Source organism: Garra rufa, chromosome 24 (genome assembly GCF_049309525.1).
Source record: "Garra rufa chromosome 24, GarRuf1.0, whole genome shotgun sequence".
Classification (NCBI taxonomy): Eukaryota; Metazoa; Chordata; class Actinopteri; order Cypriniformes; family Cyprinidae; genus Garra; species Garra rufa.
This window is the reverse complement of record NC_133384.1, coordinates 2,893,031-2,909,858: the sequence shown is the minus strand read 5'-3', so window position 1 is coordinate 2,909,858 and position 16,828 is coordinate 2,893,031. Positions and strand designations below refer to the sequence as shown.

Here is a 16,828-nt window from a genome sequence, read left to right as displayed (position 1 = left end):
TCTGGGCATTCGTAAACCACGCCTCAAATACGAGAAAATGAACATGTGGTTCCCAGACCATGAATCATGATGTTGTCATGACGTGGTTTGGCGTTAGCCAGGCTAGTACACTGCAATTTTTCGGAGAAAATGCTCAGCAATGGTGTTGACAGATGAGTTTGCACATGGTTTGTCTTTAAGCATATTAAAAAACAAACAAACAGACATGTAAACAACATTAAAAACTTGATTTTCCCCACAGGGGGTCTTTAAATGTAACATTTTTGCCAGGTTTCATAGACATCCTTGGTTGTCATTCCCAATAAGAACCAAACTGCTTGGAACTAAGCACTCAAAAGTGTCAAGTTTAGGAAGGTGCTCTCATTACCAACCACTGCATTACACTGGCACAGCCAGACTCAAACACACACAGTTCGTTCCAGGCCTACCATAGACCGTGTGTGATTGAAAAGCCCTACACATGCCTGCTTGCACAGTGAGAGCACTTACAGATGATTGGATTATTACCAGACGTGCCATGACTTCCATAAAAATGTGACCTCTCTGTGTAAGAGCCTGGTAATTGTGTTATTATGTTTATAATATCCTGTAAGCCCGTCGATTTCACAACGAGAGCGTGATTCAGTGCGACAGTCCGTCACAGAAGTCATCTCACAGAGCTCGCATCTTTGTAAGTGTGTGTAGAATGTTTATGAAAGCTGCTTGTTTACAATTTAATCTAAAATTCTTACCCTGCCATTTCAAATTGTTTTCCCATCCATTCGCTTCTCTGCCAGGTCCATTCAGTAAATGCTAAATGCGACACCAAGGTCAAATTCAGACGACTTACACGCCGCTCATACGGATCCTTCTCCATACTGACATACAAATCGTTGCTGTTTTTCAAATGCACGGCTATGTCAATAGCAGTGGTGCAAGGGGAGCAAGTGTGCTTTGTGAGGCTTGAGTCTGAGCAGGCACTGATAAGCCAGTCTTAAAACGAAACCCTCAACTGCAGTGTGCTCTTAATTGTTACACGCACTTCCAAGACTCTATCGCTGCTGCTCAGAATGGAAGGTCTCCATGTTTACAGCAGCAGACGTGATATCTGCTCTATTTAGTCGCTCTCTATCAGAAAAGCCAGCTGCTCATCGGTCTCTCACATCCTCTGAAAATCTACAACTGTTAATCCTGCCACTGTTTCTCTTTTATGTCCCAGAGCAATTAGCTACTTATTTACACAGGTTTGAGGAGGTTTTGTGAGTGCTTGCAGATGCTTAGTTTGAGATAAACAATGCATTTTGACTTGATTTTGACTTAAAAGCTCCTAAAGGAATAGTTCTTCCAAAATGACATCTCTGTCATAGTTTAGTCAATAATTCAATAATTATTCACATCATTCCACAGTTTCTGTAAGGAGATGTTTAGTAAAATGCTCACACTGCTCTTTCTTATTAAAACATGCACTAACCTGGCCTCATTTACTATTGTAATTGTGTTGCACAAAAAAGGAAGGCCACACAGGTTTCGAACTTAATTTCTGGGGTAAACTGTTCAGTAACACTTTAGAATAGGTAACACTTATTCACTATTAACTACGACTTATTAGCATGCATATTACTAGAATATTGGCCATTTATTAGTACTAATTAAGCACATATTAATGCCTTACTCTACATGACCTTATTCTACATCCCTAATCCTACCCAATACCTAAACCTAACAACTACCTTACTAACTATTAATAAGCAGCAAATTAGGAATTTATTGAGGGAAAAGTCGTAGTTAATAGTGAATTAGTGTTACCTATTCTAAAGTGTTACCAACTGTTCCTTTAAGGAACTGTTTTTAATCACAAAATGATTGGTTTCTTTTTTTTTTTTTCTGCAGAGGTGCGTGACATCGAGTTGAATCTGAGCTTGAGGAGAACGGTGAACTCGATGCAGATGCCGAAAGTGGAATACAGGGAGATAAACATAGAGGATTACAGTATGTTAACTAAATCTTGTTGAAAAACTGGTGTTTATGAAGTATTTTAATATAATAGAGATGCAGATAAATGTCTTTGATTGTCATATACAGGCCTCAGCATGCAGATCCTGAAACCTGCAGGCTTCATAGACACCTCACACTACCCACTTCTGCTCCTTGTGTGAGTAACAATGTCTGCAACATTTTCTTAATCTCCATTGGGCCTCTTGCCTTTCTACCAACAACAAACAAATTTATGCAAAAATATGTCAGTGTCCCAACAGTTTCTCTGAACTCCCTCATGAACCTCCATCTGGGTTGGATCCCTCATTAAAAAAGTCATAATCTACACTTCACTTGCATGTTATTACCCAGAGTCCTACTTATAATTTTATTCAAGGTTTCTTGCACCCAACAGCTAATTTAATTGTTAATTTACCCTATTTTCCAGTCTTGCTCACATTTATGTATTTATTTATTTTTGCTGCTGAAAGTTTTCTGTATGGAAATTAATCTTGCATGCTTGGCTAAAAATAGCAGTAGACCAATATACAGTTGAGGTAAAAAGTTTACATACACCTTGCAGTATCTGCAAAATGTTAATTGTTTTACTAAAATAAGTGGGATCATCTCAATGATGCTTTTAAAGGAAAAAATATGCATTAAAAGCCAAGGGGTGAAAATGTTTTAAATTTGAAGATCAGGGTAAATTTAACTTATTTTGTCTTCTGGGAAACATGGAAGTATCTTCTGTAGCTTCTGAAGGGCAGTACTAAATGAAAGAAATATGATATTTAGGCAAAATAAGAAAAAATGTACACATCTTCATTCTGTTCAAAAGTTTACACCCCTGGCTCGTAATGCATTGTTTTTCCTTCTAAAGCATCAGTGAGCGTTTGAACCTTCTGTAATAGTTGCATATATGAGTCGCTTAGTTGTCGTCAGTGTGTAAGGATGGATCTCAAAATCAATCAGTCATTGTTGGAAAGGGTTCAAATACACAAGAAATGCTGATAAAAAACCAAAGAACAAAGAATTTGTGGGACCTTAAGGATTTTTCTGAAGAACAGCAGGCAGTTTATCTGTTTAGGACAAACAAGGGAACAGCTATCATTAAACAAAAAAACACAGTTGTGGATAATTAAGGTAACAACACAGTATTTTTTTTTTTTTTTAACACAGTATTAAGAGTCAAGCGTATGTAAACTTTTGAAAGGGGTCATTTTTGTGAAAATGTTATAAACTATTATTTTCTCCTGTGGACTGTATGTAAACGTCATTTATGTGAAATATCTTATTCAGGTCAGTACCAAATAAAAAATAAAATGAATTTTGTATGATCCCTCTTATTTTGGTAAAATAATTAACATTTTGCAGATTCTGGAACATGTATGTAAACTTTTTACCTCAACTGTATGCCAGTATTTGAACTGTGCCTGATTGACCAGTTAAGATATATATTTTTAATAAATTAAATTAATTATTTAAGTAAAAATAATATAAAAACAAGTTTATTTAAAGTTAAATGTTTTTATCTCATTTGATTTAAATCAAAACAAATTATCTGAATAGGCCAATAAAAAGACATAATGCTCAACCATTAGTGTCAAATGAATAACGTCATGCCAAGCTGCTGAATACCAAATAGGTGTCATTAATATTTAAATAGGGCTAAGACAATTTCCAGTCATTTTTGCAGTTAAGTTTGAATAAATGGTCCAGGGAGAAAGCTTTGAATCATGAACTTTAGAGTTTGCGTGTAGAACATTGAGCCCTATTATATCAAAGAGCAAATCCTGTTTTCCATGATATAAGCCCTTTAAAGTGTGTGCTGCAGGTCATCCTATTAACACACAAACAGCAGCTCCTCTCCTACTCTCTCTTCCTGCGCTGGGCTTCAGGTCTCATCAAGAGTAAGAGTGTAACTCCGAAATGGACTTTAGTCAGTGCTATTAATCTTGTCTTTTCAGCCGTACACTTTCAGCCACTGTAATTACACCACAAATGAGTTCACCTGCAGCCCACCTTCAATTAACCCACTGCACACATCATACATACCACAGTAGACAATCACCTGTGCTCTTATAGAGCTGCCAGTGCAGTGAATGTTGTGTGTTAGAAATATAGTGAATATAGTGACTGTGAGCTGTCTACCTACCCTTGTGAAAAAGAAGTACATTTTAGTATAATTTAAAAAAATAATAATATTAATTCTTATACAGTTGAAGTCAAAAGTTTACATACACCTTGCAGAATCTGCAAAATGTTACCAAAATAAGAGGGATTATACAAAATGCATTTTATTTGTTATTTAGTACTGACTTATATTTAGGACTGAATAAGATATTTTTCATAAAAGATGTTTACATCTAGTCCAAAAGAGAAATTAATAGTTGGATTTATAAAAATGACCTAGTTCAGAGGTTTACTTGCTCTTGATTCTTAATACTGTTGTTAACTGAATGATCCACAGATGTTTTTGTGATAGTTGTTCATGAGGTCCTTGTTTGTCCTGAACAATTCTTGCTGGTCTTCAGAAAAGTCTCATAAATTCTTTGGTTTTTCAGCATTTTTGTGTATTTGAACCCTTTCCAACAATGACTGTATGATCCATCTTTTCACACTGAAAACAACTAAGGAACTCATATGCAACTAAGTAGGTGTAAACTTTTGAACGGAATGAGATTCATGGGTACATTTTTCTTATTTTGCCTAAATATCATATATATATATATATATATATATACAGTATATATATATTTATATATGCAAGTATCTTATGTAGCTTCTAAAGGGCAGTACAAAAAAAAAAATTATATATACACGTGTGTGTGTGTGTGTGTGTGTGTGTGTGTGTGTGTGTGTGTGTGTGTGTGTGTGTGTGTGTGTGTGTGTGTGTGTGTGTGTGTGTGTGTGTGTGTGTGTGTGTGTGTGTGTGTGTGTGTGTGTGTGTGTGTGTGTGTGTGTGTGTGTGTGTGTGTGTGTGTGTGTGTGTGTGTGTGTGTGTGTGTGTGTGTGTGTGTGTGTGTGTGTGTGTGTGTGTGTGTGTGTGTGTGTGTGTTTAGTACTGCTCTTTTGAAGCTACATAAGATGCTTGCATGTTCCCCAGAAGACAAAATAAGTTAAATTTACCCTCATCTTCAAATTCCAAAAGTCTCAACCTTCTGTAATAGTTGCATATGAATCCCTCAGTGTGAAAAGATTGATCACAAAATCATACAGTTATTGATGGAAAGAGTTCAAATACACAAAAATGTTGAAAAACCAAAGAATTTATGAGACTTTTCTGAAGAACAGCAGGAATTTTAACTTTTCAGGACATACAAGGAACTCATGTGCTGAAGTTGAGTAGCAAATATGGTCAAGTCTACAGAGCTCTCACAAAAGCTATAGAGAAGAAATAATTGTATTATATTAGAAAGTCTAACGCTACATGAACATTTCTAAGACATTGCAATTCATAGAGACACAGCTGGCAGCCTTATTCCCTAGTTTAAAATGTGTTGTACCAGAAAACCTCTTGACGGTGTTGAACAAAAAACTAAAAAATCAAAAGCACTTGAAAAAAAAAAACAAAGAATTCTTCTATATCTTCTCTTGGAGACTATATGTAAACATCTTTGAAATATCTAACTCAGGTCAGTACTAAATAAAAAAATAACATGCATTTTGTGTGATCCTTCTTATTTTGGTCAAATAATTAACATTTTGCAGATTCTGCAATATGTAGATGTTTGACTTCAACTGTAAATAATGTATATTAATTATACTTTAAAATAATATATACTTAAAAATATACTTAAGTGCGATCCAAGTGTAATGTTTTTCCACACTTATATGAATAGTTCACCCACAAATGAATAATTTGCTTGAAATGTACTCACCCTCAAGCCGTAGCTTGCTCATCAATGGATCCTCTGCAGTGATTGGGTGCCGTCAGAATGAGAGTCCAAACAGCTGATAAAAACATCACAATGATCCACATGACTTCAGTTGTCAGGCAGTCACCACAGCCACCCTCATCTGCCACATCACCAGGACCCCCACACACCCGCTCGCAATCACCGGAATTCTGATCACCTGCGCACAATCAGCCACACCCCTTTAAATAGACTCCTGCACACAGTTCTCATTGTCGGGTCTACCGTTCACACCGCTGACTCCCTTCCTCTCCATGCTCCATGGAGCTTCTCTACGATCCTGTTAATATCTACAACCTTGGACTTCTGATTCATTCAAATCCTACAACGAACTTACAGATAAGATCCTACATTGATCTATCCCTCTCTGCACTGTCATTTTACCAGTCTGACAATAAATCTCCTGTTTGGTTTTTCACTTAATCTCTGCCTCCGTTTTCATTTCTACTGTGTTGTGACACCAGTCCATCAATTGTGTGTTTGTTAAAAACAAATATAAAGCATTTTAACTTTAAACCAATGCTTTTAATGTTTTAATGAGAAATGTATTACTAACACAAGCTTTTCACTTCACAAAAGGTTAATTGATGGACTGGAGTTGTGAAAATTACTTGTGGATTATTGTGATATTTTTATCAGCTTTCATTCTGATGGCACCCATTCACTGCAGAGAATCCATTGTTGAGCTAGTGATGTAATGCTAAATTACTCAATCTGTTTTGACCTAAGGGTGAGTACATTTTCAGCAATTTTTAATTCTTCTTTTTTGGTATTACTATTTGGGGTACATTACAATTATTTAATACTATTGAGCAGACTTCTTTTTCACGTGGGTAGACAGCATTTCTGAACATCAGACACATTCTGATTAAGCTGACTGGAAATGTATTAAAATTCAGGTGACTTGGAACATTTCTGTGATGTCTCAGAATGTGATTATCATTGCCAGAAATGTTTTGAAGGTTGGCAGCTTACTAAATCTAGAGACAGTCATTGTGTTCAAGCACAACTTAAAAGCTTGCTTATTTAAGAAAACTCTCCTACTCTCTCTCTCTTTCTCTCAGAGATGGGACTCCAGGCAGTCAGTCGGTCTCAGAGCAGTTCCACATTGACTGGGCATCAGTGCTGGTCAGCAGTTTTGGAGTGATTGCGGTGCGCTTTGACGGCCGTGGAAGTGGCTTCCAGGGGACTAACTTGCTCCATAAAGTGCAGCGCAGGCTGGGAATGTTCGAGGAGAAAGACCAGCTGGATGCCCTCAGGTAGTCGAGCAGCCATCTGCGTCCAACACACAGTGAACATCCATCAGTGCCAACACACAGCTGCAAACACAGATACACATGTGCTGCATCTCCTTAACCGCACGGCAGATCTACAGCCATTTAGCCAAGTGGCCATGTAGCACTGTCTGACTTCAATGAAACTCAGTGAGAAGGTCCAGCAAGTGTCAGATCATTTAACATTTTGTCTTTGTTTCTGGCAGTATTTTGATGCAGGAGCCATTTATTGACAAGACAAGAATTGGAGCTTTTGGGCAGGTAAATACTTACTGCATTTAATTGTTATTATTAGGTCAGACAAGACAGCTTGTCATTTATACACACAGATGTTTCATTGCCTCTCTCATATTTACAGGTACACAGAATGTGCATTAAAGCTCTGCTCCAAACACTCATAAATTGCAACTTAACTGAAAGGAAACTTGATAGATTCAAACAATTGATTGTGTAATTACACAAATAACACTTCTGATATAAAGAGCATGAAAGACTTTACCAACACTGTTAATTCTAGAAAAATCATGAAAATTAATTACATTTTTGGGGGATTTTGTTTTATTTCGTTAAGTCTGGACAAGCAAAAACCATTAACTTGTTCAGACTTTAAATTGGGAGACAACTAGGCAAAAGTTGTGTAGTCTTAGTATGATACAATTTTATATATATATATATATAATGTTTGGAATCAGTAATATTTGTAAAGGAATCTCTTATGCTGAGAGCTGTATCTATTTGATCACAAATACAGAAAAAACAATATTTTTGTGATTTTATTTTATTTTTATTTTTTTTTACAATTTCAAATATTGGTTTCACTTTAAAATTTAATTTATTTCTGTCATACAACACTGACTTTTCATTAGCCATGTTTGGAAACTTTTTTTTTTTTTGATTCTTTGATGAATTAAAGGTTAAAAAGAACAGCATTTATTCACAATAGACATATTTTCTAACAATAAAAGTTCTTACTATCACTTTTCGCATTATTTCCTTGCTAAATAAAATAATTTCTTGAAAAAATGGCTGATGAAAAATCAGCATTGTGTGACAGAAATAAATGATTGAAATTGCAATTTTTTTTTTTTTTTTTTTTTTTTTTTTTTTTGATCAAATAACTACAGCCTTGATGAGAAACATAAAAAAAAAAAAAAAAACATTTTACTGATCTATAGGTTAAAATTTAATTTGGAAGGTTGAATTAAACTATAAAATGGTTATAAAGATTTTACTTGCTTTTTGCAGTTCAGGAATGTGTCACAAACAGCCTTGGTGATTGAGATTTTGTTAGATTTTGAGATTTTGATTGAGATGTTGTCTTTATTTAGTTATTTTTTGGCATCTATGGTTCCATGATAATCCTTTAGCTTTCCATTGAACAAAGGATTCTTTATAGTGAATAAAGGGTTTTAGATTTACAAAATGTTCTTTACTAAGAAAAAAAAGATTATTCTAAGAACTAAGTGGCTAAAGGTTGGAAATATCACAGGAAATATCAGGATCAATTCCAAAAGTATGAATTTTATTAATTTCCGTTATTTTTTCCACGACTGGAAATCATACTTTTGGAATTGATCCTGATATTTCCACATTTTTAGCACTGTGGGAACTCTTAGGGTGTGTTCACACTTGTAGTTTTTATTTGGTCCGGACCAAAAAGAAAAATGATACATTTGGTCCTGGTCCACTTAGAGTTCACACTGGCATTTTTGACAGCGAACCTAAAGATACCGAACCTAAAGGCATAGTCATACGTTCACAACCTGCTTGGTCGGTTGAATATTGTATATTTTGTGACGGAACTCACCGAACACGCCAAAAGCAAGGTGTTCGACTATCATCGGCGGTAACACTTTATAATAACTATCCGTTATAACTAGTTAATAGATCATTAATAAACTGTTAGTTAATGGGTTATAAATGACTTGTTAACTGTATTTTAATGATTTATAACTATACCTAATAAATTAGTAATAGATCATGAACAAGCTGTTAGTAAATAGTTTATATATGTTATTGGGACGTTATTCTAAAGTTGTAACTATTCTTCATTTATTAACTGTTAGTAAATGAGGAATAGTTGCAACTTTAGAATAACGTCCCACTAACATAAGCTAATAACGAACACTTAACTAATACATTAACGCGCACTTTACAGATCAGTTGTTCATAGTTTAACCACCTACTAATAAAAGTGAAACATGGTAGAACAGCAAATGGATCGCCGCTGGTTCACTCAGTATAGAGGGTCCAAGGTGTGATAAAACATCTTCATATCAATAATGCCAATGGCTAGATTTTTATTTATTTTGTTTTCATGTTTAGCACAAAAAGTGCCCAAACCTCAGAAAAGCCTATGGGTGGAACAAGGTTGAGGTACAAAAATTGTGTATTTTAAATATCACATCAAATTTCTGTAGCTTGAACTTGTTCCATCCATTTGCTGTTCTACAAAGTACAAAGTCACTGGTATTAGTAGATGGTTAACTATGAACAACTGATCTGTAAAGTGTGAGTTAATGTATTAGTTAAGTGTTAGTTATTAGCTTATGTATGTTAGTGGGACGTTATACTAAAGTTGCAACTATTCTTCATTTACTAACAGTTAATAAATGAAGAATAGTTGCAACTTTTAGAATAACGTCCCAATAACATATATAAACTATTAAATGATACTTAAGTCTTTAGTAAGTAATTTACTAACAGCTTGTTCATGATCTATTACTAATTTATTAGGTATAGTTATAAATCATTAAAATACAGTTAACAAGTCATTTATAACTTGTTAACTAACAGCTTGTAAGCTATCTATTGGCTATCTCTAAGGCACAGTTATAAATAATTAACAAACTATTAACTGTTATTTAACAAGTCATTTATTACTCATTAACTAACAGTTTATTAATGGTCTATTAACTAGTTATAACGGATAGTTATTATAAAGTGTTACCGAACCGTTGGCGAAGAACTGTTAACTGAAATTTGCTTTTCTATGACATCAATGCAAAAACCTTTTGGAAATGGTATTTTTTAATAGTGTAAGTAGATCAATAGGTTTTGTTAGTACCCATCCAACAGTATTGATGAGAGAGTTCACAGAGCCTGTCTGTATTTTGGCATGCCAGTTAAACTCTTCCTCTCTCACTAACTTCAGTCCTAAAGAAGAGCAGAACAAATTGGTTTCATGCAGTGAGGAGAACTTAATTGAGACCATCTACATTTCAAGCTACATGTTCTTTTTTGCCCATGCCTATTTCTTTCCTCGAAAGATTGTCGTTTTTCAAAGGATTAATTAATGCATGTCCAAAGGCTGAAATCCTGCCTCACTTTAATGAGCACAGACCGTATCAGAAACTTCTGTAACTAGTAATGAGAGTTGTGCTATTTCTGAAGTCTTGAGTTGAGTATTGTGTGTTTCAGGTGTATGGAGGTTACATCACCAGCCTTCTGCTGAGCTCAGAGGACTCCATGCTCAAGTGTGCAGCAGTGCTCTCACCCATCACAGACTTTGCGCTATATGGTAGGGTTTGTTTGTGTGTGTGTGTGTGTGTGTGTCTTTTTTATTAAGACAAAGGTGTCCAGTGCAGCTCCTGGAGGGTTACTGTAATGCAGACTTTAGTTCCAACACACCTGTATGCATGTTTCTAGTGATTGAGTTGGCCCTTGATTAGCTGGTTGATTCGTGTATTAGATTTACAGCTAAAGTCTGCTGAAAGGTGGCCCTCCAGGAGCGGTTGAACACCCTAGCAGATCTGAAATTGCATATTTCCTAACTATCTAGTAGGTAGATAGTATGATAGTATGTGACAAAAGAAGTATGTCCGAATACACAGCATTCATAAAAGAGTAGGCAAAAAGTTTTGGCCATCTCAATCATTTTAACATTGACAAGTGCTATTCGACCGCTCAGGTGGAGCTGCATAAAAATATAATTTTAAATATAGCTTCAAGCAGCAGTTACCAGAATTCAAGTGCTTTAAGGCATTTAAGCCCATATGAAAAAAGACATTAACTTAGCAAGCCTGTAACCACCTAAATATGATTTTAAAAAAGCATTTTTGGCAAATCCAGGTAATTCATTATAGAAATATTATATTTTTAGTTTTTCTTTAGGCTTTATAGGATTTGGGGTAAATTTGGACAGGCCTCTTTTCTAAACGACCTGGTTATAATCTCCCAAAGGGTAGATTTTAACATATTTTGATGATTATTGACCTAGAGAGTCAGTGCAGTGTCTTTTCCAGATTGAGCAAAAAACCTAGGGCGAGTTTGCAAAAGTAGGTTTTTTTGACAGTTTCGCAATCATTTAATAATTTGATTGGCAGCAGTGGTTCTAGAAGATAAGTTGTCTGGAACGAGGAGTTCTATCGTATGATACGAATATAGCGCAGCGTACAATCGTTTACTTCCTTGAAAAATGCAAAAAATTTCCCATTTGAATCAAATGATTTGCGATAAGTGCTTTAAAGTCCCGTTTTGAATCAAATGATTCATGATACATGCTTTGAAGTCTCGTTCTGAATCAACTGTGAAAAAACAGTAAATTTTGCAATGCAGTGGTTTACTGATTCTAAGTTTCAAAATGCTTGACATTGTCAGCGGTGTGAGTATTACCACCCCTCCAAGTTTCAAATCTCTACGACTTACAGTTTGGTCTGCACGATCAGTTTTACGTGGAGGTTGTTGATCCGTGACCAGAGTGCGAAATGCCGGCGGGAATTTGGCCTCTGGTCTATGCATCCCTACCTCTGCTGAATTATTTTTATCTCCAGTGGGGATAAAAACATCCCGGGAACCTGCTCCCAAGTCCCGATGTAAATCAAATCATACACACTTTGAAGTCCCGTTTCAAATCAAATGATTTTCAACACGCACTTTGAAGTCCCGTTTTGAATCAAATGATTTGCGTTACGCGATTTAAAGTCCGATTTTGAATTAAATTATTCGTCATACGCACTTTAAAGTCCCGTTTTGAATCAAATGATTCACGATATGTGCTTTGAAGTCCCGTTTTGAATCAAAAGATTCATGATACATCATTTGAAGTCCTGTTCTGAATCAACTGATTCGCGATCCGATTGGAGCACTTCGAAACAGTGAATAATTTTGCAATGCAGTGGTTTACTGATTCAAAATTTCAAAAAGCTCTCTTGATACTGTGTTCTTTGCTCACTTTAATTTATTCGTTGTTTGAAATGAAATCATTACAATTAATAGGCCTAACGTACAATGTTTTTATTATATTTAAATACAATTTTAGTCATTTAAAACATTTCATGATGTGACACTCATTATCTGGTACTTGCCTAAAAAGATGTATATGTATATAATGTGCATTGTTAACAGATTACACTAACATTAGGTTACTTAGTCCATAGCCTTACTAGAGTTTGGTCAACCTCTGCCTATGGAGAGAGAAAAACGTTTTCAAAAGCATCCCCCCCTCTTTTTTTCACAAATCGCACCCTGTCCTTGATCATATTAACAATTACAATAGGGTTTCACCACTATGCGCTTGAACCCCTGACAACTTTTTGTCAGTTTAATGACAAACAGAGCAGCATCAATATTAAATATTAGGGCGAATTACAGCTCCACAGAGAGGAGAACAGAGATCTGTTTGGGTCCATCTGATCCTCAGATGCAGATATGAATATCTCAGTAAGCACAAGACATCTGTTGAAAGGATTTGAGCTTATTGCGTGCAAACCAGTAGAAAAAGAGCAGATTTTCATGCATTCTAAATCGAAACATCTGCTGAATGTCCTTTTAACATCCAGCAGGGAACATTTTACAAATGTTTTGCGGATGATAAAGTACCCTAAAAATTTTCACTTTCCAAAATACATGTGTGTGTGTGATATCGGGGATGTCAGAAATATCATCTAATTTCTGTCCCACCCCAGCTTCTTCTGATTGCTTCTCGGCATTTATGCACTGAGGTGACAGATGTGCTATTTCCAACTTGACGCAATATCTTGAAAATAGTGCAAGATGCTGAAAAAACTCTGAGATGTGATGCAAGATGTCACCAACAACTAAACCAACAATTAAAAAATAGTGCAGATGCAATAATGCTTCCTGTGTGAACGTCTCAGGGGAGGAGGAGTGTCCGATTCATCATCCATTTCTGTAGCTTCCTGTCTGTGCGTGGCAGCGGATCCCATCAGTATTCTGAGAGCAGGCAGAAGGACTGAAGCACTCCAAGAACTCTAAAGGAACAGAGGGATGAAAAATGAAGCCTGTGTGTTCATCATAAACAATACTTCACCACTCACAGCGGCAACAGCACCGAAATCTGCTCATAAGTCAGCCGGTGCATTGTGAAAATGGCCGCACAGTGATTTTTATCAAAGGAAATGCTCGGAAATTAACTCCGCCTGTGACAAATGTCCCAGTTGACTGATACCCTTCTTATTTCCTGCTTTCAGCTTCAGCTTTCTCAGAGAGATATCTAGGCCCTCCCAAGCCAGATCGAAGGGCATACGAGGTACTTTTCCTTTTGTATAATCTGTATTTTGTATTCACCGTTGCTGACAACACTTACATGTTTCCACAGATGGCCAACCTTGCATACAGAGCGTCTCAGTTCATCGATAAGAAGTTTTTAATCATTCATCCAACAGCAGATGGTATATTTCCTTTCTACTTCTTACAATGACTTTGTGAAAGAAAGAATCCTGTCAACTAACACGCATCTCATTTACCTTTTAGAAAAAGTTCATTTTCAGCACACAGCCAAATTCATCTCCAGGCTAATCAGTGAGAGAGCAAATTACACTCTGCAGGTAAGAGACATTGAGAACTTGAAGAGAATTTCTTAGTTTTAGAGGCCAGTCACACTGAACATATTTTTGCATTTAAATGTGGAGGGCAGTGGAATGAGTGCAAAGATCTTGAAGCGTGTTTTATAAAAGTTCATTTTAAGTTGACTTGGCATTCTAAAAATGCAGCGCTCGTGCTCGAAATTCTGCAAAAGATGTGTAATAGTCAATTTCCATTATTTTTTTAATAGATTGTTCATTCATTAAGATTACAGTTTTTATTAATTTTTATTTTTATTTAATTTGTATTGCCTCACATAAGAGCATTATGTTACAAAATTAATTTAATGCTTTGACACTCATGTAAACTACATTCATTCAGATGCTTTTACATTTGTTTATTAATGAATTTAGTTTTTTTTTATTTTGAACAATTTTTGTTTTTATTTAAATTTTAAAGGTTTAATTGTGTTTTTATATTTTTATTAGTAATTTTAAAATATCTATATAGTTTTTTTTTTAGTTTTAGGTACTTTAGTTCATCAGGTTATATAATTATATCTATATAGTTTTCATTTATTTTTATTACAGTTTTAGATATTTTAGTGCATCAAGTTAAAATAATGAAAATGAGAAATGTTTCCATGCCAACTAGTTGAAATTAAACACATTTTTTTTCAGTTACCCTTTTTTAATTGTTTTTATTTTGTGCAATTTCTGTTTTGATTTTGTTAGTTATTTTGTTGTGTTTTTGTATTTTTATTAGTATTTATAAGTACTTTAGTACATCATATTAAAAGAATGAAATTAAGAAATGTTTATTTGGCAACTAGCCAAAATAAAATGTGTATATAATTTGTATTTTATTTCAGTTAACTTTTTTTATTGTTTAATTTGTTTTTATTTTTATGCAATTTCTGTTTTGATTTGTTAGTTATTTTGTTATTTTTGTATTAGTATTTTTAAAATATCTACATAGTTTTTATTAATTTTTCTTTTAGGCAACTAGCTAAAATAAATTTTAAATTTATTATTTTTTTTTTTTTTTTGTATTTTATTTCTGTTAACAATTAATTTGTTTTTTTATTTTTTACAGTTTATGTTTTGATTTTAATTTTAAAGTTTTAGTTATTTTGTATTTTTAATATATCTATATTGTATTATTCATTTTTATTTCAGTAACTAGCTGAAATAAGAATTTTTTTGTATTTTATGTCAGTTAACTTTTATTATTAATGAATTCGTTTTTATTTTGTACAATTTCTGTTTTGAATTAAATTTGAAGTATTTAGTTATTTTGTTGTGTTTTGTATTTTTATATCTATATAATAGCTATATAGCTTTATTGAAATGATGAAAAATATTTATATGTATTAATTAATTTTATTTATTTTTGTTTGTTTATTTTTGTTAACCCTGTGATCGTTCACTGTGTTCACATCATTTTTGCTTCCAGAAGTATTTTTCTATTAATTTTCAGCAGAGGCTTTTTTCAAATATTCTTCCAGTTCTAATCTAAATTAACAAAACCAACCAGCTGACATGAAGCACAATATTACAAACTTTAATTTGAAGCATATTAAAAAAGCAAAAAAAATTGAAAATCAGGAAGGTCTCAAAGGTCTCATCCTATAAAGCACTGTGATGATATCAAAACAATGATTATAATTCATCAATATCAAATAATCAAAGAGCAAAACAACAATGTTTTTGCAAAATACACAAAGAATCAAATCTTAAAACTATCAAATCAGATCACTTGCTGTGCTTAATAGGAGTTTTTGGCTGAATTAATTTGTCGTGAATTACATATCCAAGGCTTCTGTACTTGGTGGATTTCTCTTATATATTATGGGTATTGTAGTTCTTTATTGAAAATTCCACAATTAAGCATTTTGTTTTCTAGAATGAATTTAAAAACACACTTGTGATTCGTTCAAAAGCATATAGCATCACATAACATCCTCCAAGCAGATTGTAGGAAATCAATTTCTCTATGGAGTAAATGAATGGGTTTTTTACTTCTGGAAGCCGACTGTACATCCTACATCCATCTGTGAGCGTGGCGATGTTTTGTCAAAGGTGTGTGAGGTCTGGGGTGACAGGATACTGAGCCTCCGCGATCATGCAGCAGTGTGAGCGGCTGCTGCTGCCAGCAGTGGGATTAGACACACTCAATGCATGCAGCTCATTTAAACAGATTATACAGGCCACTCTCATGAGCCACACGCTGAATAATCCCATTATATTCCCACACTAGGAGATTTTCTCCTTGCTTTCTGCTCTCTAATAGATTTGCTATTAATTGCTGGCTGTTGAATGACTGTGGAATTAATTAGAGCAGATATTCATCAGGACGTGTGATCGACACTGTGTCAAGCTGTTCTTCTCAATTTATGATCTATTAGGAAGGGTCACGGCAGTCACGCAAAGTAAAGTTATAAAAAATTATATAAAATATAAATATGAACTGAGATGAATTGAGATAGACAGAAATGATTTAAATAACAAATAAATTCATTTATTAAATATTGACTTTTATGCTCTCACCAGTTTAATTGTTCATTAACAGTGTCTAAAATTGGACATACTGTTGAAATCAAAAGTTTACATACGTTATTTAATTAGTACTGATCTGAATAAGATATTTCACATAAAAGACGTTTAGATATAGTCCACAAGAGAAAATAAGTTGAATAAAATGACCTTGTTCAAAAGTTTACATACACTTGATTCTTAATACTAAGTTGTACCTGAATGATCCACATCTGTTTTTTGTTTTGTGATAGTTGTTCATGAGTCCCTTGTTATTCAGAAAAATCCTTCAGGTCCCACAAATTCTTTGGTTTTCCAGCATTTTTGTGTATTTGAACCCTTCCCAACAAAGACTGATTTTTAGATCCATCTTTTCACACTGAGG

General features: G+C 34.4%; 2 protein-coding genes across 2 annotated transcripts in view; one reads left to right on the top strand and one right to left on the bottom strand.

Annotated features, from left to right (window-relative positions):
- The window catches only part of LOC141300003 (A-type potassium channel modulatory protein DPP6-like), a 69,727-nt gene extending 55,759 nt beyond the window's left edge, over positions 1–13,968 (top strand). Inside the window, exons 16-23 of the mRNA XM_073830304.1 lie at positions 1,870–1,968; positions 2,062–2,131; positions 6,935–7,129; positions 7,351–7,405; positions 10,565–10,664; positions 13,576–13,634; positions 13,704–13,776; positions 13,859–13,968. Coding sequence (XP_073686405.1) covers positions 1,870–1,968; positions 2,062–2,131; positions 6,935–7,129; positions 7,351–7,405; positions 10,565–10,664; positions 13,576–13,634; positions 13,704–13,776; positions 13,859–13,968 — 761 coding nt within the window. The remainder of the gene's footprint in view (positions 1–1,869; positions 1,969–2,061; positions 2,132–6,934; positions 7,130–7,350; positions 7,406–10,564; positions 10,665–13,575; positions 13,635–13,703; positions 13,777–13,858) is intronic.
- Positions 13,969–15,984: 2,016 nt separating this feature from the next.
- Positions 15,985–16,828, bottom strand: part of LOC141300002 (A-type potassium channel modulatory protein DPP6-like) — a 167,449-nt gene continuing 166,605 nt past the window's right edge. Inside the window, exon 9 of the mRNA XM_073830303.1 lies at positions 15,985–16,121. Within this exon, the coding sequence (XP_073686404.1) occupies positions 15,985–16,121 (137 nt within the window). The remainder of the gene's footprint in view (positions 16,122–16,828) is intronic.